General features: G+C 42.9%; 1 protein-coding gene across 2 annotated transcripts; it reads right to left on the reverse strand.

The window, feature by feature from the left end:
- Positions 1-4,515: 4,515 nt before the first annotated feature.
- thbs1b (thrombospondin 1b) lies at positions 4,516-18,559 on the reverse strand. 2 transcript variants are annotated; one of them, XM_022219981.2, is made up of 23 exons: positions 18,346-18,559; positions 18,116-18,193; positions 17,343-17,902; positions 17,035-17,110; positions 16,594-16,677; positions 16,349-16,458; positions 15,659-15,784; positions 14,506-14,602; positions 13,453-13,626; positions 13,056-13,232; positions 12,794-12,967; positions 12,406-12,533; positions 10,644-10,796; positions 10,166-10,384; positions 9,889-9,996; positions 9,269-9,428; positions 8,996-9,114; positions 7,791-8,025; positions 7,437-7,664; positions 7,031-7,302; positions 6,845-6,942; positions 6,598-6,737; positions 4,516-6,485 (listed from the first exon to the last, which is right to left on the reverse strand). In XM_022219981.2, exons 2-23 carry the CDS (start codon positions 18,177-18,179, stop codon positions 6,478-6,480), a joined length of 3,510 nt encoding a protein of 1,169 aa, XP_022075673.2. In that variant the 5' UTR covers positions 18,180-18,193; positions 18,346-18,559; the 3' UTR covers positions 4,516-6,477. The 2 variants fall into 2 exon arrangements, with proteins under 2 accessions (XP_022075673.2, XP_022075672.2); XM_022219980.2 differs by having other exon boundaries at positions 18,116-18,196.
- Between the last annotated feature and the right edge of the window lie 4,712 nt (positions 18,560-23,271).

Genomic DNA, 23,271 nt, shown 5'->3' on the forward strand with positions numbered 1-23,271 from the left:
GCAGAACGCCCAGGCGCTCGCTCCTGCTTACTGCCTGGTTGACATAGCACCCGACCCCGACTTCCTGCCCTGTAGGTGGTGGGCCTACTTGGCGGTGGCCCCGTGTTACTTCTTTGGGCTGTGCCCGACTGAGCCCTACGGGACCCCAAGGCTCGGCCACCAGACGCTCTCTTGCGAGCCCCCCCCCCCCCCCCAGGCCTGGCTCCAGGGGAAGGCCCCGGTTTCCCTAACCCGGGCGAGGTAGCGGCTTCACCTATGTCTGTTATCATCAAGGTCTTCTGAATCGCGCTTAGTCTGGTCTCTCAACCAGGACCAGTTTGCCTTGGGAGACCCTACCAGGGGCTTATGCCCCGGACAACATAGCTCCCAGGATCACCGAGACACTCAAACCCCAAAAAGCAGTGATCATCAACTGGCGGCCGGCGGGCCGAATCCGGCCCGCCGAACCGTCCAATCCGGCCCGCAACTGGATTCCAAAATTGTGAGGATCAAAGAGAAAATATCATGTGGTCCACACTATTAAAGCAGTCAGTCCAGTCATTATTAAAGGATCTGTTTTCCACATCAACTTTTCGTTTCGTGGCCTTAGAGAGTGCCATTTTACCCGTGTTAAGAGGCCCTTTCCTGTCACTTCTGCGGTGTTTCTTTTTCAAGTGCTCTGTGAATAAAGTTGACTTGAGATGAGGCAAAATATCTCTATCACTCCTAGTGGTTGACTGTGGTACAGGTGATAGGAGCACTGACTCATAAAGGCTAAAAATGCCTTCAGTTTTGTAATGAAATGGAAAAAAATATAAAAAATAAACATCAAATAATAATGTTATGCCAAAATTCGATTTTTATTTAATTTTTGTTTGAGGGTCCGGCCCCCAAAGTGACTGTCCGGTAAAATTCTGGCCCTCTGGAAAATATAGTTGGTGACCCCTGCCATAAAGCTTTCTCCAACAACAACTAAAACCCTCTCTAAAATATATAAGTTACTCTTATGCACTGATACAATACATTTACCCATCTCTAAATGGGAGTTAGACTTATCTATATCCCCGGAACCAGACTTCTGGACTCAAATTTGCGATAATGCATTTAAAATGACAAAACACACAAACTTACAACTCATCCAATACAAAGTCCTCCATAGAACACATATTACTCAATATATGATAAACAAAATGGGATTCTCCGACTCCGACATCTGTCTCCAGTGCTCTCAGAACACTGCTGATACTTATTTTCATGCTCTATGACTATGCACCCCCGTAAAAAATTTCTGGACTGACGTCTCAGAAAAGCTTTCCGCAATCTTGAACTGCAGGATTCCTTTATCTCCAAGTCTGTGTCTACTCGGCGACTTAACAACAACGGACCTACCACACAAACAATCTCAATCCTTACTTGTAGCCCTCGCCATTGCCAAAAAAACAATCCTTGTTAACTGGAAAAATAAGCAATCTCTGAACATTAACCTCGGGTTGTGGGGGATGATGTGTGGGGGACGATGGGGTGGTAGTGGGGGAAGTGGGGCTGTGGGCCGGTGGGGCGCCGTGGGGATCTGTTATGGCCTGTTCTGCTGCACGGGCCTTGGGGCTCTGGCTGTGTCGGCGGGTTCGCTCCGGGCTCCTGGGCTAGGTCTCCACTTGCTGGCTCCTGCGGGGGAGCTGTGTGGACCTCCTTGGGCTGGAGGAGACAGCTCCCTCCTTTTGGTGGAGGTTTTCATGCATGCCAGACCCACCACACCGGCACCTACCAAAACTCAATAGAGTTTGTTCCTCCGGTCGCTGAGTCAGTGGAGGTTCCTGGGTTAGTGTCTGTGGATCTCACTCTGCTTTATCTATCCTTCTTGTGGTCTCCTGACATCTTCATGATTGATCCAGTTGGGATTCTGTCGTATCTGGTGTTTGTGAAGGGTCTTAGATTTGTAACTGGTTTTAAGGTGTGAATTAAAGAGCACAAACAAATAAAATGCACCTTATCTCTTAGAACACTGTCTATGCCTCACCTTTCTGTCTGTCCTGTGTTTGTTTTATGTTTCACTTGGGTGTGCACAGCCCTCAATGGCATAATGTAGGAAACAGCTTGAATTAAACATGATAGGTTAATTTGCCATGAGGACAGGTGATGGTCACAGTCACAAAGAAGAAAAAAAAATTGCACATGAAGCTTAAGCAATGACACCATGGTTGGTTGGTGTCATTTTTGAGCGGACTTGCAGACAAAAAAAAAAAGAGAAAAAAAAAAGAGACACTCAAACCCCTCCACCGTGATAAGGTGGCGATTCAGATTTGTAATTTTAGTTTCTTTTAGGAATTCCCAGTGTGATTAGAGGTGGCAGTGCTGGGCCACCAACTGTTTTACCGGCATCTCCTTACTTTCTGTTTCCCTGTGTAGAAGTCTGTGTTAATTTAAATAGGCTTAATTATTTAACAGAACATGATATGGATGAAGAAATTTAGGCTATGTGTGGGATAAAACAACTGCACAGTCAAAATCCAAATGAGATATCTCCATGAGATTTTGCCAAGGTCTTACCTGTTTGAACAATGTTTTATATTTCATCTTAAGCTGCTGCCATGTGCGCTTCTCCCCTGTGGGATTGCCCCTAAACGAAATAACTTAACAGGCTACCATTCAAACAGATTTCCCCTGTAATATTATTGTGATTGCAAAGGACTACATTTAAACTAACGCACTGAGGGCAGCAATGTTCTCTCATGCCATCTCCCTCTCTTTTGCAGCCACAGCAGTGTTGTACTTCTTTCTAAAAATGTGTTCAAACTTGCCATATGAGCGCATTAAGATTTCCAATTCAAGTGGGGTGAAAAATGCATCGTGCTGTGTGCGGCTGGTCCGTGTTGGGGCTATTGGATCTGCCGGGGCGCTGCTCTGGCACTGTGGCTCCCGGGGGTTGTGGTACTACTGCCTGGGCCAGTGGTTTCGTCTGGGCCCTCCCTGGCCCCTTACCTCTTGGCTCTGGGGGCCCTCTGCATCAGTACCGGTGATCTTACCACCTGTCTCCCCCACTGCTCTGTCCTCATGGGCCGGATCCACACCAGACTGCCTCTTACTGTGCACTTCACATACTTCACACCTCACTGTATATAGCAACTCTTAGGCACATAACACAACAGTTAGGATCACAAGGGCAGGTGGGGACGGAAACGATGGGCTCTGTGGTGGGGCAGACGGCAGGGCTCTACGACCCCGTGTCTTTCCCACCACCCTCTTGCTTGCCTTCCCTGCTCTCCAATTTTTTGGTGGGGTGTGGGGTTCTGGTGGGGGTTGGGGCGGGCAGGGTAAGGGCTTGGGTGGCGGGTGGGTCCACGTGACCCAGGCCACCTGGGTTGGTCTTGGCGCGGTGGGGGTGTCGGTAGCTGCTCGCTCTTGTTCTTAGGGTCGGCGTGGTTCACGGTGGCCCCAGTGGCTCTCTGGGGGTGCCGCCCTGTGGCTCCTGTGGCACGGGGGGGTGGGGGGCACCCTGTTGGCTTGGCCCTGCCTTGCCGTGATTACAGTTCTGGGCTTCGGTGTCCTTCACACTTGCATGTTTGACCAGGTCTTGCCAGCTCCCGTTGAGTTCCATGGTAGGCAGAATGTGCTGAGACTCTCTCCAGAGTTTCTACACTAAACTCATTCTCTCTTTCACTAGTGTCCTCTTCTGGCCTATTCTATTTTATACTGTCAAGACACCCACAATTATGGTGCTCAATACTGTTTTTTTATTTTTCTGTTTTGTTTGTTTGTTGTTGTTTTTTTTTTATTGATGAGTAATTAGTAGTCGGGAATAGCACACCTGACACCGCTTGTTAGATCCTATCCTTGTTCATTCTGTTTCATCCTATCCTGCTTTTGTTTCCTCTGCACATCACTGAGGTGTAGCACTGCCATCCCTGGCTCACAATAGGGAATTCTAATGAAGAATATCAGCTTAGCTTTCAGGGAGGGCTGGTGATGGTCACATGCAGGTACTAAATATTAAAATATTTGGCTGCAAGACAAAAATATGCATTAATCTCATAAAATATTGACACCCCTTCTGTGGAGTTTAACAATGAGAATAAATGTAGACAAAAAAAAGGAAAAATGCAGCCCTGCGCTTCCCCTTGGCCATGGTGACTCGTCAAACCACGGCTCCACTTATGCTGGCTTTTTACAGTTGTGGTGCATGCACTTAAACTACTCCGAATTGATTAAACCAACTCCAATCAGCTGTTCTGGAACCGGAAACTCGGAGTTTCCTATCTCAGAGTAGATCAACTCAGAGTCTGATGAACCTGCTTTGTGAAACGCACCCCAGGTGCTGAGTTTTGAAGCTACAGTAAACCCAATCAAAACTGGGGCCTTTGTGATGTATTCTAGTGAAAGGAATCCCACAAAGTCTGTTCTGAATCAACGGCCAGTTTGTATTTTTAAATTATGACTGTATCTCAACGTCATTAGAACATATTCTGGACTTCATGACTGCTGGACTTCGATACAAAAAAGCAACATAGCTCCACTCTGGTAAACAAAAGCACAGAAAGGTTTGAGAATTTCAACAACTATTTATTGTCTTAAAGTATGTAACAAAATAGTCACTATGAATAAAGACAGCATTTTGCTTCGTACAACTAAGAAAATGTTTACAGACAAGCCAAGCTAATTGTACAAAAATAATGGTAACATTGATACACATTAACAAAAAAAAGGTAAAAACGATAAAGAACAGAACATCCTCACGTCAGTGTGCAAACCATTTATACAGATGGACATGCAGCCTTTTGTAAGGCAACAGATCCTGATAAATTATTTAAATAGCATTTTTCTACTTACACGCACACAAACACACACACACACACACACACACACACACACACACACACACACACACACACACACACACACACACACAGACACAAATCAACATCCCACAAACAGCTAAGACAAACAGAGCAATAATTTATCTGCTAAAACCGCATTGGACATACATGATAAAGCAAATTATAAAAAAGAAGTCTCCCATTTTATTGTCATTTTTACTGGCATAGATCATGGGACTGGGAGCTTTGCTGCATTTGTAGATATGAAATGTCATAGTATTTACAGTTCATGCTACAGTAGCACTAAGATGTCCATCATTTCAAAGGTATATGAAAAAGTACTTAGGTTGTGTTTTTGTTTGATCGAATTATACAACAGAAAATGAGGTAATAATTGTACATCAAAGATTTCCTTTGTTTTTCATCTCTCTCTGAAGAAAAGGTACACAAGTCATATACACTTCATACTAAGCAGCTTTATCTGAAGAAGACTGATCGGATTTGTACAGTAGGAGATGACAGACAATAACAAGAGCATGCTTCCTGTGCCTGACAATTATCTTTTTCTGGTTTTATGTCAATTTTCACTGTATTATAACCACTGGAATTGGAAGGATTTTATTTACTTTTTAAAAGTACTCAAACTTTGTTTGCTGTCTACATTGTAGGCAACAGTCAATAAAGTACATGTATTTACATCTTTTTATATTTAAATCCTCAAAAACTGTGAGAGATTAATCTCTTCAATATTCAGTTTTAGATGTGAGACTGAGAATATATTGGTGGTAGAACTGGCTTCAGCAATTGCTTTGTGAAACAGATTCATCATTTTTTTTTTTACTGGTTTAATGTGGGAAGATCACCACTTCCATCTAGTCCTGAGAGTTGTTTCGATAACCAGACAACATCAGCAAAACCTCTGATATTTGTATGAAAAAGATAGCTAATGCAATTTACCATTCTCTTATCCACAGTTCTTCTCTGCAGATTCTTAGACAGGTAAAAGAACTTCCTTGTTCCATTCATCGCTAGTCTTTCACACACAGTACATGCATGAACGCAAACATACATCACATTGTCATTATTTCTAACTCTCAACACTTTTCTTAAGCTGCAACAATACAAATTCCTAAATAATAATAATGCTGAGTCCTCAAAAGTTGTATCATTCAGAATCTACATCCTGGTTTGGTCTTGTAAAGCAAAGGAAATATTCATTTTTTTTCTTTGGGATGTCCATCTTGAAAGTAAGGTAGAAAGGCACACAGGCTGAAGAATTGAGACAGAAAGACAGAGAGAGATGTAAAGGCTTGGAAGTGCATAGTTATCTATTAGGAGCACAGAGATGAATGAGGTCTTTCAGAGAGTAGCATAGCAGATAGCGTTGGCATAGAAAGAAGCTGGTGTCCTAATGGCAAAGCCAAAGGGATTCTTAGTTTTGTTTCTCCAGCTTTCCCTGGTCTCATGGATGCTAAGGGATCTCTGATCCTCAACTGGCAGTCAGCTGGTTGGTGCCCTGCCCAAAAAGCTTCAAGTTACCCTGAGGCAGACCACATGCCTTTCGCTCTGAGTGTGCGTGCCACAGAAGAAAGAGTTGCGGAGATCAGTCCCTGGACTTTGCATGAGAATATATGTTCATACTTTATACAAAAAGGTGCATTCCTCAGAGCTTCCTGTGCTGCGTCATTCATGCATCTGTTAAAAGAAGGAGACATGATATGAAGAGTGTGCATACGGAACCTCAGATGCACTCATTTTCGGTAAATCAAGTGCATGCACACTTCACTGATTTGAAGTAAATTCTTACCTCTGCATTCATACTTGAGGTCTGAGAAGTATACCATCTCTTGAGAGAAGACAAAAAGACCTAGTCTGCCACCTGCATATGTCTTGTCATAGATGCTACCAGAATCGGCCATGATTTTCTTACCCTCATACATCACAACTCTGGGGGAATAAAGGATATATGAAACATGGTCCAAATACTGACATTTCAATATAAACTAATGTGAAATGTGATTATGTATGGGAATTCAATGACTTCCTCTACTCACCGAATAAGTCCTGTTCTCGGCCTGTGGATCAGATGCCACCTATAGGCAGTAAAATCTTTCCATCCAACGTTCTTAGGGTCATGCCAGAGAGTGCGAACCTGAAGCATGAGGAAATATACAGCCATTGATTTATCAGATTTTTTATCACGTTAAAATTGTTTATTGAGAGATGGAAGTCCAGTGTACCTGTCCTGGGGTATTGCCTGTGTGCCAGAGGGCATTCCTGAGGTGTTCTCCTGGGCCGGTAGTGGAGTTAACCACTTTAATAGACAGGCCAGAGTAGCCCTGGGCTTTGGTGGGTTTATTTGACCAGTAGGTCTGTGTGATCTGCTTCCACATCACCACATAGAATCTGGAACTGGACTGGTAGCCGAACACAAAGCCAGCATAATCATCATCCCTCTCTGTGTTGATGAAGAAAGTCCCACTGAAGTCTACTGAATTGAACTCATGGTAACCTGATGGAGTAACAAGTTGGAGGGATCTCAACACAGGACATCAATAAAAATGACTGACAAAGAGCTAGTACATCTATCTTTGCATAGTCTGCAGGTCAGCGTGCAGACAACTATGAAATATTGTTTTTGCTTACCAACAGCAATGCCAGGGTCGCAGTTGACAGTCTGAACCAACTCCTTGCCCTGATGGCGGACAACCCAGTTAGGATCAATCTGGGATGTGCCCTTTGGATCCAACGGAACCATCTGGAACTTGCGGAAGTCTGTCTCACTGATGTCAAAGTTCTCAGGACACACATCATAGATGTCAGGAACACTGTCTTGATCAAAGTCATCTTTGCAAGCATCTCCACGGCCATCACCTGAAGAATACACATTGCATATTAGTTAATAGTAAAATTCAAGGTTCATCAACTTGCTGAGTGTATGGCCTCATCAGAGCAGTTAAGAGAAACCTGTATTGAGTAGGACTGGCCTTTATTGCTTACCATCTGAGTCCACCTGATCAGGATTGAAGGCCAGTCTGCAGTTGTCTTTGTCATCAGGGATGCCATCATTGTCATCATCATGGTCACAGGCATCTCCCTTGCCGTCCTTGTCATGGTCAGCCTGGTTGGCGTTGGGGATGTATGGGCAGTTATCAAGGTTGTTCTGATGTCCGTCCTCATCAATGTCTTGGTTACTGTCACACTTGTCTCCCACACGGTCATCGTCTGAATCCACCTGATGATACAATATTTTTACATCAGTTATGACCTAATATATGCCTTAAGGTGACGATGGCGTATTGGCATTTCAAAATTTGTGATCACATAACACAATGCTCATTTCCTTTCACTGCTGTTTATTGCTGCCCTTGTTCTTTATGCTCTTGTCCTGTGCTTTCATTAAGAACTTCCTTAAGCTCCAATCACTCTTTGCCTCTGTAAAGCTGCCAACTTCAATTGTTCATAATCAAACATTACTTCGCAAGACTGCTCTTCCTACGCCACTTATTTGTTGACCACTACCAGCATCCACAGTGAAATGCAAAGTCATGCATGTCCTACTGAGCTGGCCGAGGTATACCTTGTGGCATTTTCAAAACAATGGGTGGGAGAGGGGCTTGCACAATCAAAAAAGGTTGTTGTGCAGTTTTTGTAATCTTTCAACCAACACATACTATTATTGTAGTGTGGACTTCACTCTGTAAAAATCACACCTGTTTAGACTGTTTAGACTTGCTCTTCTCCTCCCCCCATCCTTCTCCTGATTTCCATTGTTCAACACATTCCTTTTTCTCAGTGTAGCATGGCACAGGTGGACTGAGCAGGCCTGTACTGTGCCGACAGGGCATGCACATACCCCAGGGCCACCCCATTCCTCAGTAATATCCAGTCTAGGGCCTCTCTCTTCACATTAGTCAGCTAACATCAATGGGCCATTGAAAAGACCCCTAGCCCCCCACCTTGCCTTATTGAACTGATGTGCCCTTAAGCTGCATACAGGATTTACTCCACCTTTACCTGACATGATAAAGCTTAGGCAGCTGCACAGTGCTAAGCACCAAGTTCCTATCTCAATTGAAAAAGAGATATATACTGAGCTAAAGAGAATGGCAAGGAGATGAATGTGGATTATTGTTGCTGGGTGAGGCGGAAGGAAATTGGGGAGGGTGGTGTGTCTGTGTGTGTCTGCGTGTGTGTCCACAAACCTGATCAGGATTATGCTCCAGAGGGCAATTATCACACATATCTCCCACTCCATCCAGATCTGTGTCTCTCTGGTCAACGTTGTATACATAGGGACAGTTGTCCTTCTCGTTCAATATTCCTGACAAATGAATGGAAAGATATAATATGAAAAACAAGCACAGAAGAACAAAATATATGACTCATAAAGTGTAATCTCACCTTATTTCAGATACAAAAATGTCCATTTTGAGAGGGTTCGTGTGTTGTTTTTTTTTTAAGTTTTCAATTCTCACCATCTCCATCGATATCCACAGCACATGCATCTCCCTCCCCATTGTTGTCCGTGTCTGTCTGGTCCGGGTTACTATTGTAGGGACAGTTGTCACACCGGTCACCCACATCATCACGGTCATAGTCATACTGCCTGGGATTGTACACGAATGGACAGTTGTCCTGTTTCAAAAAGAGAAAGACAAAGAGTTGAGTCTAGGTTTTTTAGGTGCAGTGCTTGTCAATTGCTGTCTGAGCTTGTCTATTTTCAGAGACTAAGCAACACAGGAAAAGAAGCTGCTATATTTTTAGGCCCTTTCCCAAATCTAATGTTGAGATTACTGGCACACAGAGCAGCTCCTTCAGAGCTCTACCTCAGTGTTGGAATTTGAGGTTTTGGCTCAGGCTAGGGAGAAACATTTTCTTTCCTGCCGAGCCTGCTGCCCTACCCTCATCATCATCTGCCTGCCCTCTTATTAGACTGAATGAATGATGAATGCTAAAGTCACAGTTGCAGAAAACACACACACACACGCACACTCGCACGCACATGCGCATGCACACGCACACACACATACTCACTCTCTCTCTCTCTCTCTCTCTCTCTCTCGCTTGAACAACACTTTTGGAAAACTTGACTTACCCTGTCATCAGGAATACCATCGTTGTCATCATCATTGTCACAAGCATCTCCAGTGCCATCTTTATCATAATCTTCCTGTCCTGAGTTGGGCAGGTTGGGACAGTTGTCCTGAATAACAGACAACACAGTCAGACATTAATTTACAATATTACAAGTAATAACACTTTTAATTCTCCAACAGGATTTTATTGAGTAACTTCCCTTCTGAGAACATCCCTTTCAAAAAAAAGAAAAAAAAGACAAAATCTTAGAGCCTTTCGTCTTCATCATCATGTACCTTTTTGCAGTGGTAGGTGGCATTCTCCACACAGACCAAGTCAGCATTGGGCCATCCATCCAGGTCTGTATCCTCTCCACATATACGGCCATTGCCAGCATAGCCAGGCTTGCACTCACAGCGGAACATGGGATCAGCAAAGTGTCCAAGGTAGTTGCAGCGGGCATTTTTGTTGCAGTCATGGCTGCCATCAAGGCAGGGATTACGGGGTGTGCACACCTGCAGATTGAGGAAGGAATGAAGAGTTTGTTGATCAGACTGGCAATGCATAGGCCAAATTCAGGACATTCTGACCTCAAAAACACAGACATTCATCACAACAAATGAACATGATCCTGCCCTAGAGATGCAGGTGTACTTACATTTCACATCAAGTGTTCCAGTTCTTATGATTTACTTATCAGCTGCCATCTCTCTCTCTGAAAGCTTTTGCTGTTGTCTGACTGGATGTTTAATAAGGAGACAGGACTGTACTTGCCTGTTTATTAGCAGCAGCCTGCTCTACACCTCGGCCAAACGGCTGGAGTCCTGAGTAGCGAGGAGGGCAGGGCAAACAGTTGTAGCCAGGATCTGTATTCTCACAGCGGTGCACACCATGAAACTCAAAGCAAGCATCTGGGACCTCCTTGCACTGTTTTTAGGATTAGAAGAACCATGACCATTAACCTGGAGACTTGGCAGATGTTGCAAGCAAGCATTAAAACATGTTTGTAGTTTATATAATCCAGTCCCTCCTGGCTATGCCTGAATTCACTCGAATTTAACCAATCTCCGCAAATTCTGTGCATCCTTGCAATTTTGTCCAATCACCGCAACTTTTCCGCAATTTGGCCCGCCTCCCATGAGTTCCACCAATTATAGCAGTCCCCAGCACAAACGCAATGCATGTACGTCACCGAATTCACTTCCTTGTTTTTGGTTTGAAGATGCAGACATGTGAGATACTAATGTCTCTCATTTATCAACAAAAATTACAGCTGAAGACCAAGCAAAACTATTAATTTCTTGATGTTTTTCACCAAAGCGGAAGTAAACTGTTTTATACCTGCGAAATATTGTGGTGGAATACACAAAAAATTTTTTTTTAAAAATCATCGATTCATGAACACTTTTCTGCCATAAAACATGTTAGGAGAATGGCTGGAACGAGCGGACCAGACAAGTCACTGTGATGGAAACTGTTGCATCCAGATCTGTTGGAGCACTGAAAGAATGAAGGTAAGTCAGATTAATTACTCCACCAAGGAACGCGGTGGAGTTATGTGATGATCAGCATATGTGAATCATTCTTCTGTTAACAACATTACTCAAAAACAGACTAAGGGATTTGGATTAAATTTTCAGGGAAGGTCAGAGATGACACAAGTACCAAGTGACTCGATTTTGGCAGTAATGTGGCTTACAGTCTGGATCCACGGATTTGTTAAGGATTTCTCATTGAGATAGCAGCACGGCATCTGATAGCAGCACGGTAACCATGGCAACAAGTGAACGCTACCGCAGCGGCCTGCTCACAATCCCACTACAAATCCACCACTGTAGACGTATCAAAAATAATACAAGGAACAACTGATTAAATTGTGGGGTTGTTTCTGAGTCCCATCAATTCCTGCCACCTGCTACATATTTATGTCACACGATTCGGTATGCGTACGTACACATGCGTAACACATGCCTGAACACAGGCATGTGTTATGGCAAGGTCAGGCAATGAACAGTCTTGGCGGAGTACTGCGCTCTCTGAGTACTTTTCTTGTTAACTGACATGACAAGCCGTGAGCACACGTGTGTGTGTGTGAAGTGAAATTGACTTTTTACGTTACTGTGGATATGTCCAAATGTGATTCCTTCAATAGTAAATTTTCATTTTGTGCCTTAAATCCACCAACTACTTCATGCTAAACCAGCATCTGGCTGGTGCTAACCCACCACTGGTATGCCAGCTTTTGTGTAAATGTGTTGGAGCATTAAACAATTAATTTTGGAATAAATATTGTCAATTACAATGTTGAAACATGTTTTAAAAGCTGCAAAAAAATACAACTTTTTTGGGGGGGGAATTGTCACTGTCTCCTGCAATTTCATTGCAATAAATAATCTTAAAACATTGCAACTTACATTGCAATTTTTTAGAAAAGCTGCCGCAAATTCAGGCATTTTCGGCCACAACAATCTTGAAAAACACCCACGAAATCCTGGAGGGACTGATAATCATAGGACAAGTGCTATGGAATTTTTACCTCATCAATATCTTTACACTTGATACCATTGCCGGTATAGCCACCTGGGCACTTTCCACACTTCCAGGAACCATCAGGGAAACTAGTGCACTTGGCTCCAGCAAAGCAGGGGTTGGACAAGCACCCATCTGTAAACAACAATGCTATCTCATTATCGTGGTCCTTCTGATGTAATCTTTTTTTATTAATGCAAATCCCATCCCAGTTGTGATCTCACTCTGATGGTAGGTTTAGGTCTATAGAAAATAACAAAATAATTCAAACCTTGAATAGAAAAAGATGCTAAAACCGTAAATGTCACAAATACTACACAGCAAAGAGGTGAATAATAAAATAACACAGATACATGGGCCATGGAGAAGCTCTGTAATTAACTGAAATGACTCACCAATGGGACAGGCGTTCTTGTTGCACTTCTGAGTCTCTTTGGCATCACCAACACACTCTTTACCACCATATTTTGGTGCAGGATCATTGCACAGGCGTTTACGAGTCTGGCTACCACCTCCACAGGTGAGAGTGCATGTGTCCCAGGGTGACCAGGGCCCCCAGTTGCCATTGACTGATGGAGATAAGAAAAAAATTTGATTAATTTCTGTATACAACTAAATAAATACAGCGGAGAGTGAATGTAGAATGAAGAAGCTTACTGGGACATGCAGATTTCTGACAATTCTCGGTTTGCCGGCCCTCTCCTTCACACTCCTTGCCTCCAAGCTGAGGGGTAGGAGAGTTACATAGACGGATACGAGTGATGACACCAGCACCACAGGTGACGGAGCACGATGACCAGGGTGACCAATGGCTCCAGCTGCCATCCTGCTTAACTAAAGGCCGTAAATAAAAGGTCAGAGGTCATTTATCAGGATAGAAAATGTTGTATAACTGTGGCGCCATATCACCGAAACAAATGTGATCAAACAGATGGTGACAGATATGCAAAACTCCAAAGACGATCACAAAATTCTACACATGACTTATTCTGGCTGTCAAACATGACATGCTTGTTGTTTGTATGTGTATAGCTGGTGTGTTATGTAGACTCACAGCGCTTGTCACACTCCTGGAGGTAGCAGTCACGGGTCTGCACAGAGGTGCCCTCGCAGTTGTTATTGATACGGTCGCAAGAGCGCCCGCGCTGCTGGATGCCCCGCCCACATGACAAAGAACAATGGGTCCATTCAGACCACGGCGACCAGCCGTCCTCTGCATAGTCACTCGCTGAGCAGGAGGGAGAGAATATGAGAAAGAGGGGAAGACGGAGACAATAAAAGAGCTATTCCAGAGAGGCAGCACCCCCTTGCAAACACCCCAAGCCAAAATGAGGAGGGAAAGCTCTTAAAGCGAAGGGCTAATAGTGTGGATTTAGCTGAGACTTAGACACAGAGAAGGCCCTCTGTTCAGAGCAAAGGCAGAGGACTAACACTCTGAGAAACAGAAGGCCCCACTGTCCTCAGGATGCATGGGGATGCCCCACTGGCTTATATTTTCCTAAAGAGGAAACAGATTTTGAAAACACGGCCCTGGGTGTGTAATGACTTCAACAAGTGGCTGACATTGGGATGAATGCGGCTCCCCATGTTTATTTAGGTTTTAGGGAAGCATTGCAGCCAAGCCTGCATAGGGATGAAGAATATGTCACTTCTCCTCATGTAAAAGACTGCTTTACTAACGTTAACCAATTTTCCATCTTCCTTTACCCAATTTGGCAAATTAGCTATTTAAACAAGAAGATTCAAAGATGTTTTGAGCACAAAGGACCAATGTTCCAAACACAGCACCCTATTTTAAACTTGGATGTTATGCAGTTAAATCATCATTGCTCTTCAATAAAAACTTTTACATCTAAGGAAATATTTGTGGCTTTTTGTTTTATGTGGCAAATAACGTAGAAACAGCTCACTTAGGGAATGACGGAGCACTTGAATTCTTCGTCTGTTAGTTAAATTATACGCATTCCACCTTTTCGGGGCAATTTATTCTACATAAATGGCCCCCCATTTATAGGGCAGGATAACAGAAGTGTATTTACAGTGTACTCTCTATAGTTTTGCAGGCTCTAACAACATATGTTGGACTTTAGAAAAAGGAAATGCTTACGCGTTCCACAGCGTGGGCAGCACTCTCCATCAGGCACAGTAGCATTAGCACAGGGGATCAGGGGGCAGGAGATCTTGCGGCATACAGTAGCAGAGTTCTACACAAGTACAGAGATCAAATTTAGGTTAAAAAAAATACATGCAAGTAGCACATATGGATATCACTCAAATGCTGCTGCAGTTTTCTTCCAAATTCAATCCAGGTGCCAGATCAAATCCCAATTCCGAAACAAAATTTAGACATTACAAAGAAACGCCGATAAAGTGGAGTTAATGGTTGTGTGAACCTATGTAAATTAGAGAGTGTTGCAAGATGTTTTTTTTTTTTTTAATCTAAGTCTTAGTCCATGTCCGTGCAACCACCTCATTAAATTCCCTCTTTAGCATCTGAGATTGCACATATTTACCATGCCAGAAAAACTAAAATGAGTTCTGGCTTAGAGCGGAGACCCCTGCAGACAACCAGTTGCTCATTGGGTCAGGGGAGGGCTGGAATGAGGCCAAAGTCCTAATAATGGTCCTAATAATGGATGTCGGTTTCACCATGAGTCGGTCCGGGCACTGAGCCCTGAACTAGTAAAGCCAGCCTGCCAGCACAACCTGTGTGAGTGTGCTGTGAATGACTCAGGGATAACAACTACTTCTAACTATGCATGCTAGTGTTCTCCCTCCTGGATCTGATCATTAACAGGAAAGAAAGAGGAAATAGAGACCCTGACTGTATCAGTAGAAAGTGAAATGGGGAAATGATGCCCACTGGTGAAACGCAGGGAGCTTCACTGCCAAGTATTTTGTACCTAAACCCATCCCTACTTTCCACTTGTCAGAGCAAAGGTCTTGCTCTTAATTATGGCCAATGCATTACTTATAATCTGGTCAGGTCACTCAAAGCCACAATCAAGTTGCACTTCAGACAACAGACCTGTTATTACAACGCTAAAGGCTGTTGGCCCTCTGCCAAGCCTTCACATTTTTAATTACTGACTAGATCAGTTGAGTGGTGGTTAAGTGTGTCCCGTAGTGTTGGTTGTCTTAATATACGAGTCTATGTTTACATGTAAAGACAAGTCAGAGTATTAAGTGTGTCCCCTCACACATGTGTTTAAATACTTAAGACACAATATACACTGATGGGAGCACAATGAAGGTCTCACCTGACAAGTACACTCGGTGCAGTCATCGACGGTCCACTCATCTCTGTTCTTGCGCACAATCCCATTGTGGATGCAAACACCACTGTGAATGCCAATGCGATTTTTGATCAGCTTATTCTCATCCGTCTGGGGGTGTGGGAAAGAGAAGCAGGAAGAAAAAAAACAAATACTATTTATTATTTACTCTCATAAGTGTTTATCTTGGCAAAGAGCTACTTCACGTGGGGTCTGTATTTACTGTATAATCAAAATATGATTAAAAAGCATGAGTGTAGCTTACTAGCTTTTACCTAGAAAGATAACAATTTGCACTAGCGGGGCATATTCAATGTCAGTTCAAGTAAAACTGTATGATGTACAGAGTAAATCAAGTTTTAAACTGATGTCACAAAATATTTAGGTGCTGATTTGCTGAAATTAGCAAGCAAAAAATTATGGATACTGCCATTTCAAGTTTCATTAACTAAAAATTTTGTTGAATATATTAGAGTTACTACATTTCTATAGCTGAACATGCACTTTATATCTGATGGTATTCTGTTGGACTGCTGTTCACACTTTCTGATGGTGATTCAGAGACCGCACACATCTAAAACAAACACAAGCACGCACACACACACACACACAGGCAGCCGACAGTCAGACAGTCTCTTGGGCTCTGCCAGACAGCCTGTTGGGTTTTCTTCTTACCAGCTGGCGGAGTTCATTGGACAGCTCCTTGACCACCACACCGAGGCCCTTCAGCTCCTTAAACATGCTGACCAGGTCCTCACAGGAGAAACCGCATACCATCTGCAGGTCTTCATCAGGACAGAAAAACGGGCACACACATAGTTGATTGTTATTTTTAGTTTTGTTTTTTTTTATTCTTCTTTCTAGGGTTAGGGTTATAACAAAAAGGTTTACATGTCAGAGTTACATGCAGCAGTGTTTACCTTTAGTCTTATGTCCAGTGTACTCTGTTCTGATGGCTGAGGACCCATTGAGGTTCTTCAGGATGATGGTATCAGTTGTAACAGCTGAGGGAGAAATAACAGCATCAATCAGACCTCACGTCTGCACACTCATCTTAATTATTAATTTATAACTGGAAAGGCTATTTGTAGTTAGTCACATATCCCACACCACTATAAATTATTATAGAAAGTAATTATTTACTGCACATTCCAGATAATATACTTTAAGACCACAGCACCCTGAGATATTTGTAATCTGGCATTCTTCTGTGACAAGTGGTAAACAGCTTAGCAGAGTGTTTTATGTGGAGATCGACTGACAAATTAAGTGTGCACACATTTCTTTGATAGAGCTTGGCAGTACATGAAGCAGATGAGCGATTAGTAAGCACACAAGACGTCTTGGTCGTGTTTACTCACAGCTTTGGCATCCTTTGTTGCGGAGGATGGCGTCCAGTGTTGTTCCAAACACAAATCGCACGTTTTGCAGGACCCCCTGCAGGTACAAACGTTCAATTTAGGCTACAAGACGGTCCATCACTAAATAAAAAAACACTTCTCAGTGCATCACACTAAAAGCATCTAAACATTATTCTGTAGTAACGTGTGTGTTTTTACGCATTTGGATACAGTTACGCATTAAGTGAGACGAGACTAAACCATTTCGGTGCAATCACAATTCACTCTCCAAACTTAAGCCCTCCGTCTATAATGGTTCGTGCTCTCACCATGAACCTGTCCTTCACGGCTCCCTTGCCAACCCTGAGTCGCGCGCTGGCCGGAGTCTCCTGCGTCAGGATGCTCTGAATTGGCGCATCCAGCTCGGCGGTATTCACCTCGTCGCATCCCGCGTACAGCTGCGCCCGGTCCTCCTGCACGAACAGCGTGATGTTCTTCCAGTGACCTGTCGCCAGATCCACATCTTCGATGGAAACAACCTGCTGCTTGTTCTCGGTGGAGAAAACTATGTCCAAGGTGTTTGCTTTGCCGTTAGAGACGATTTCAAACACTGGCCCAGAGCCGTCCTGCTTCTCCACGGTCAGGAGGCTTCCCCTGGTCCGTTTGGACTGCTTGAAGTTGAGCAGGAGGAGGAAGCCTCTCTCAGCATGAATGGAATCGATCAGGTCCCTAAAGGCGCTCTCGGGAACCTGGGGGATCAGGTCCGGGTTGAAGATCTTGTAGGCGGGGCTGTACGGGTCGTCTCCTTTCACCTGTGTGACCCCACGGTTCGTACTGGGGACTTGGATGAGCTCAAACAAGTCATAAACGCTATTGTCGTCTCGGCTCTCTGCGGGTGAATAATAACAAGCAGTCAGCCTTTGTCTGGCAAACAAGTGGATTTCTACTGTTTTCAATTTTCACTTCAAATTTAAACATTTGAAAGTCATGCCAGCTTCTTTTTATACAAGAACCAGTAATCAGTGTAATATCTAAAATAAGATTTATTATTCCGAGAAGTTTAACAAGCTTAAGTTGAAGCAGCCATTTTCGACAAACTCACCTGCGACTCTGGTACTCTCACAACTCCAGAGCATCAACAGCAAAAATATTCCCGTCAGCTTCATGGTGAAACACCAGCCTGCTGCCGGGACACATAAAACACAACAGTCTAACCATTTACACCAGTAATATCAATGCCATACGAAGTCAGTGTGCAACGCGTTAAAACCATTAAAAAACATGCAACAGAAACAGCTGCAGAGACAGCTGCTCAGAATATCTGCCACTCACCTGTCTGACTAAAGTTATTATAACCCGCAAAAATATTTAGGAATCCAGCAATAGTCCTTGAGAATGAATTTCCACCAAGTTGTTTAAAAGAAAAAAAGTTCCACAGTGAAAAGAATTAAAACAAAATCTTGTGTGTTATTTTTTTTCTTAAACTTGTCTTCTCTGCTATCGGCTGCTAAAAATCTCCCTTTTAAGCCAAAGGGGGACAAAGTGCTATTTAAATAGGTTGATGCCATTCCTAAGAAGTGGCTCGTCCAATCACGGTGAGGGGAGAAAAGGGGACGAGCTTATCCTCTTAGAGAGAGAGAGAGAGAGAGAGAGAGAGAGAGAGAGAGAGAGAGAGAGAGAGAGAGAGAGCTCTTTCTAATGCAGGACCAGGAGCTGGACCTGGACCAGCTTCAATGCACTGCTACCCTCAGACTCTAAACGGAGCAGTGTTTCATCTCACAGCGTCCTAACATCAGCGCTCACAGGCATTTCCACCTCAGAGACACACAGATAATCTGTAAATCATTGTCATATGTTGCTGCAGCACTGTCGTTCTGCCATTCAAGACAACCATCATCAGAAAACGCTTTGCACAATCACTCCAACAAATCTTGTGTTATTCCACTAACTCTGCAATCTACAGAACTAATCAGACTGTTCATTTCATTTATAGCTCCTGTGGCAAGTAGTTAGTAATATTCCAGAAACACAGGTTATAATTTTCCTATGGACTTCTGTGGTTTAAGTGCATGTGGTTATGTTTGCAAAGATATTTTACTTTTTAACTCCACACTTTTAAATGTTATTTCTACTGTCTATGAATGGAATGCAGTGTCAGGCAGTTTCAGTTTTTTTTCTAACCATATTTATAACGAGATTAAGCCATTTTCTATCTAACATGTGTCTTCATTAGAGACCGTTTTTTCCCGGTCACGAATCAGAATATATCAGATCATATGAAGTCTGAGTAGTAACAATAGATATCCAGGATTTTCTTCAGTATGTTGCAGTTCCAGCTCCAACCACTAGGAGCCGACGTGAGTTCACTGGAGAGATGCCTGAGGCAGTTCAAGATGCTGCTGTTGCACCTGAACTCACATTAAACTCACATTAAACTGTAATGAACAAATGAGTTATTTAAAGTATTATCCAATATGCAGTATTTTTATTATTATTGTATTGGTTTTGTAGTGCACCAAACATCAGTCTTATGCTTTAGTGTCACTGAGCAAGGCAGCGAGATTCTGCAAAAGGACAGTTATGTAAAGAACAACAGACATAAATCTTCTTTAAACAGTGACAAAAAGATGGCAATTGTTTTTCCATTCTTTGTTGGATACCAGACATCCTTCCTCACAGTTTCAGGCCACATACCAGTTCATACTGGTTTAAGATCACCAAGATAAACACTCAACAGAGACTTTATTACTTTCCAATGTGAAGCCTAATGGGTCATTCCAGAATTGAGGACATTTAGGCTTCAAAATTTTTGAAAAGTAGACCTTGCCTTTGACAGTTCTATGCTACATATTCATCAATTATAGATAATAAACTATCAAAGGCTTGACTGGCTCAGCTTTTACATCAGTGGTGCAATTTTTATTCCATGTTTTATTTGTTGTTTTCTAACCCTACTCTAATCACAATAACAGGGTTGCTAATCCATGCTAATGTTAGCTTTTTCTCAGGAGTAGAAGCTAGATACACTAAGTATTTGCTCACCCAACCAAATAATCATAATCAGGTGTTCGCATCACTTCCATGGCCACAGGTGTATAAAATCAAGCACCTGGGCATGCAGACTGTTTTTACAAACATTTGTCAAAGAATGGGTTGCTCTCAAGAGCTCAGTGAATTCCAGCGTGGAACTGTGATAGGATGCCACCTGTGCAACAAATCAAGTTGTGACATTTCTTCACTCCTAAATATTTCACAGTCAACTGTCAGCTGTATTATAAGAAAGTGGAAGTGTGTGGAAATGACAGCAACTCAGCCAAAAAGTGGTAGGCCATGTAAACTGACGGAGCGGGGTCAGCGGATGCTGAGGCGCATAGTGCCAAGAGGTCGCCAACTTTCTGCAGAGTCAATCATGACAGACCTTCAAACTTCATGTGGCCTTCAGATTAGCTCAAGAACGGTGTGCAGAGAGCTTCATGGAATGGGTTTCCATGGCCGAGCAGCTGCATCCAAGACATACATCACCAAGTGCAATGCAAAACGTCGGATGCAGTGGTGTAAAGCATGTCGCCACTCGACTCTAGAACAGTGGAAACGTGTTCTCTGGAGTGACCAATCGCACTTCTCCATCCGGCAATCTGATGGGCGAGTCTGAATTTGGCGGTTGCCAGGAGAACGATACTTGTCGGACTGCATTGTGCCAAGTGTAAAGTTTGGTGGAGGGGGATTATGGTGTGGGCTTGTTTTTCAGGAGCTGGGCTTGGCCCCTGAGTTCCAGTGAAAGGAACTCTGAAAGCTTCAGCATGCCAAGACATTTTGGACAATTCCATGCTCCCACCTTTGTGGAAAGAGTTTGGAGTTGGCCCCTTCCTTTTCCAACATGACTGTGCACCAGTGCACAAAGCAAGGTCCATAATGACATTGACAGAGTCTGGTGTGGATGAACTTGACTGGCCTGCACAGAGTCCTGACCTTAACCTCAATATAACACCTCTGGGATGAATTAGAGCAGAGACTGAGAGCCAGGCCTTCTCGTCCAACATCAGTGTGTGACCTCACAAATGCGCTTCTGGAAGAATGGTCAAAAATTCCCATAAACACATTCCTAAACTTTGTGGACAGCCTTTCCAGAAGAATTGAAGCTGTTATAGCTGCAAAGGGTGGACCAACGTCATATTGAACCCTATGGACTAGGAATGGGACGTCACTTAAGTTCATATGCGAGTCAAGGCAGGTGAGCGAATACTTTTGGCAATAGTGTTACTGCTGAACAAGAGGGCAAATTTACTGATGGAAAAAAGCAAAGAAAAAGGTAAAAAATAATTTGTCTTATAGTAATAATATGCATAACAGGGTTGCATGAAGTAGAGTGAGACATTCAATCAAGGCTGACAATGTAATGAAAATATGAAAAATAAGAGAGGACATAGCTTTGCTCAACCCATTCTTTTGGAAAACTGTTTGATGATGTTAATTTCAGCGTGACCTACTGTTTTCTTCTTCTTCTGCTAACAGGGTTGTTGGACACATTTTCCATGAATAATAATTATTATGCTCCTAGAATTACAAGAGACATCAATGAAAAAAATAATACCAAAAAAGGAGGTTCAGGTTTCAATTTAACTGTTTTATTTGAGATTCAATTTGGTCATCAGGGGGTAGGACAAGAGAAAATGGCATTTTAGGGGGAACTCCAGACTTATTTGATATTTTAAAGATATTCTTAAACATTCTTTTCTCCTACTTTTTTTCTAGATGTGGTCTCAGGACAAGTACATTTATACAACTGCAATGTGCTAGTATTTTATACATGGATTATTTAAAATTTGATGGGCGGCAAGTAAAATGTCCTCCAATTCTGGAATGACTCACAACAGCTCTGCTAAATTCTAGTTTTACAAAGCTTCTACATTTTCTGTTGTTGTCAAATTGTTGGTGATTCTACTTTATGATTATCAGTGAGGCATCATTGGAGGTAGTGATATGCTGGACTGCATGACACTGTCCCGTATGTTAATGGGGTATACAAGATTAGGGATAAAACAATAATCAGTTTGGTTGATCGTCAGATATAATATTCAAAGTTTCATGTCATTTTCATTTTTATTGCAAATGAGTGTTGGTTCTACAAATCAGTGACTGCCCTCCTTGCCTACTTACAGTGGGTACGGAAAGTATTCACAGACCCCTTAAATATTTTTCACTCTCTGTGTCATTGCAGCCATTTGCCAAAATCAAAAAAGTTCATTTTATTTCTCATTAATGTACACTCAGCACCCCATCTTGACAGAAAAAAAACAGAAATGTAGAAATTTCAGCAAATTTATTAAAAAAGAAAAACTGAAATATCACATTGTCATAAGTATTCAGACCCTTTGCAGCGACATTCAAATTTAACTCACATGTTGTCCATTTCTTCTGATCCTCCTCGAGATGGTCCTGCTTCTTTACTGGAGTCGAGTTGTGTTTAATTAAACTGATTTGACTTTATTAGGAAAGGCACACACCTGTCTATATAAGACCTTACAGCTCACAGTGTATGTCAGAGCAAATGAGAATCATGAGGACTAAGGAACTGCCCAAGGAGCTCAGAGACAGAATTATCGCAAGGCACAGATCTGGCCAAGGTTGCAAAAGACTTTCTGCAGCACTCAAGGTTCCTAAGAGCACCCCCATAATCCTCAAATGGAAGAAGTTTGGGACGACCACAGCTGCTCTTCCTAGACCTGGCCGTCCAGCCAAACTGAGCAATGGTTGGAGAAGAGCCTTGGTGAGAGAGGTAAAGAAGAACCCAAAGATCACTGTGGCTGAGCTCCAGAGATGCAGTTGGGAGATAGGAGAAAGTTCCACAAAGTCAACTATCGCTGCAGCTCTCCACCAGTCGGGGCTTTATGGTAGAGTGGCCCGACGGAAGCCTCTCCTCAGTGCAAGACACATGAAAGCCCACATAGCCTTTGCCAAAAAACACATGAAGGACTCCCAGACTATGAGAAATAAGATTCTCTGGTCTGATGAGACCAAGATTGAACTGTTTGGTGTTAATTCTAAGCCGTATGTGTGGAGAAAACCAGGCACCTTTAACAACTAACATTTCAAAAAGAACAAAACATACATAATACTACCATTGGAATGACTACTAATACTTGTATCCCAATTTAAAGTACTGAAAAGCAAAAAACGATTGTGACATTACCCATGCCATTTTGAGTAAGAATATCTCAGTAACTACAAATATAACCTTGCTGCTTTTTTGCACAGTGA

This window comes from Acanthochromis polyacanthus, chromosome 16 (assembly GCF_021347895.1).
Source record: "Acanthochromis polyacanthus isolate Apoly-LR-REF ecotype Palm Island chromosome 16, KAUST_Apoly_ChrSc, whole genome shotgun sequence".
In the NCBI taxonomy this organism is placed as follows: domain Eukaryota; kingdom Metazoa; phylum Chordata; class Actinopteri; family Pomacentridae; genus Acanthochromis; species Acanthochromis polyacanthus.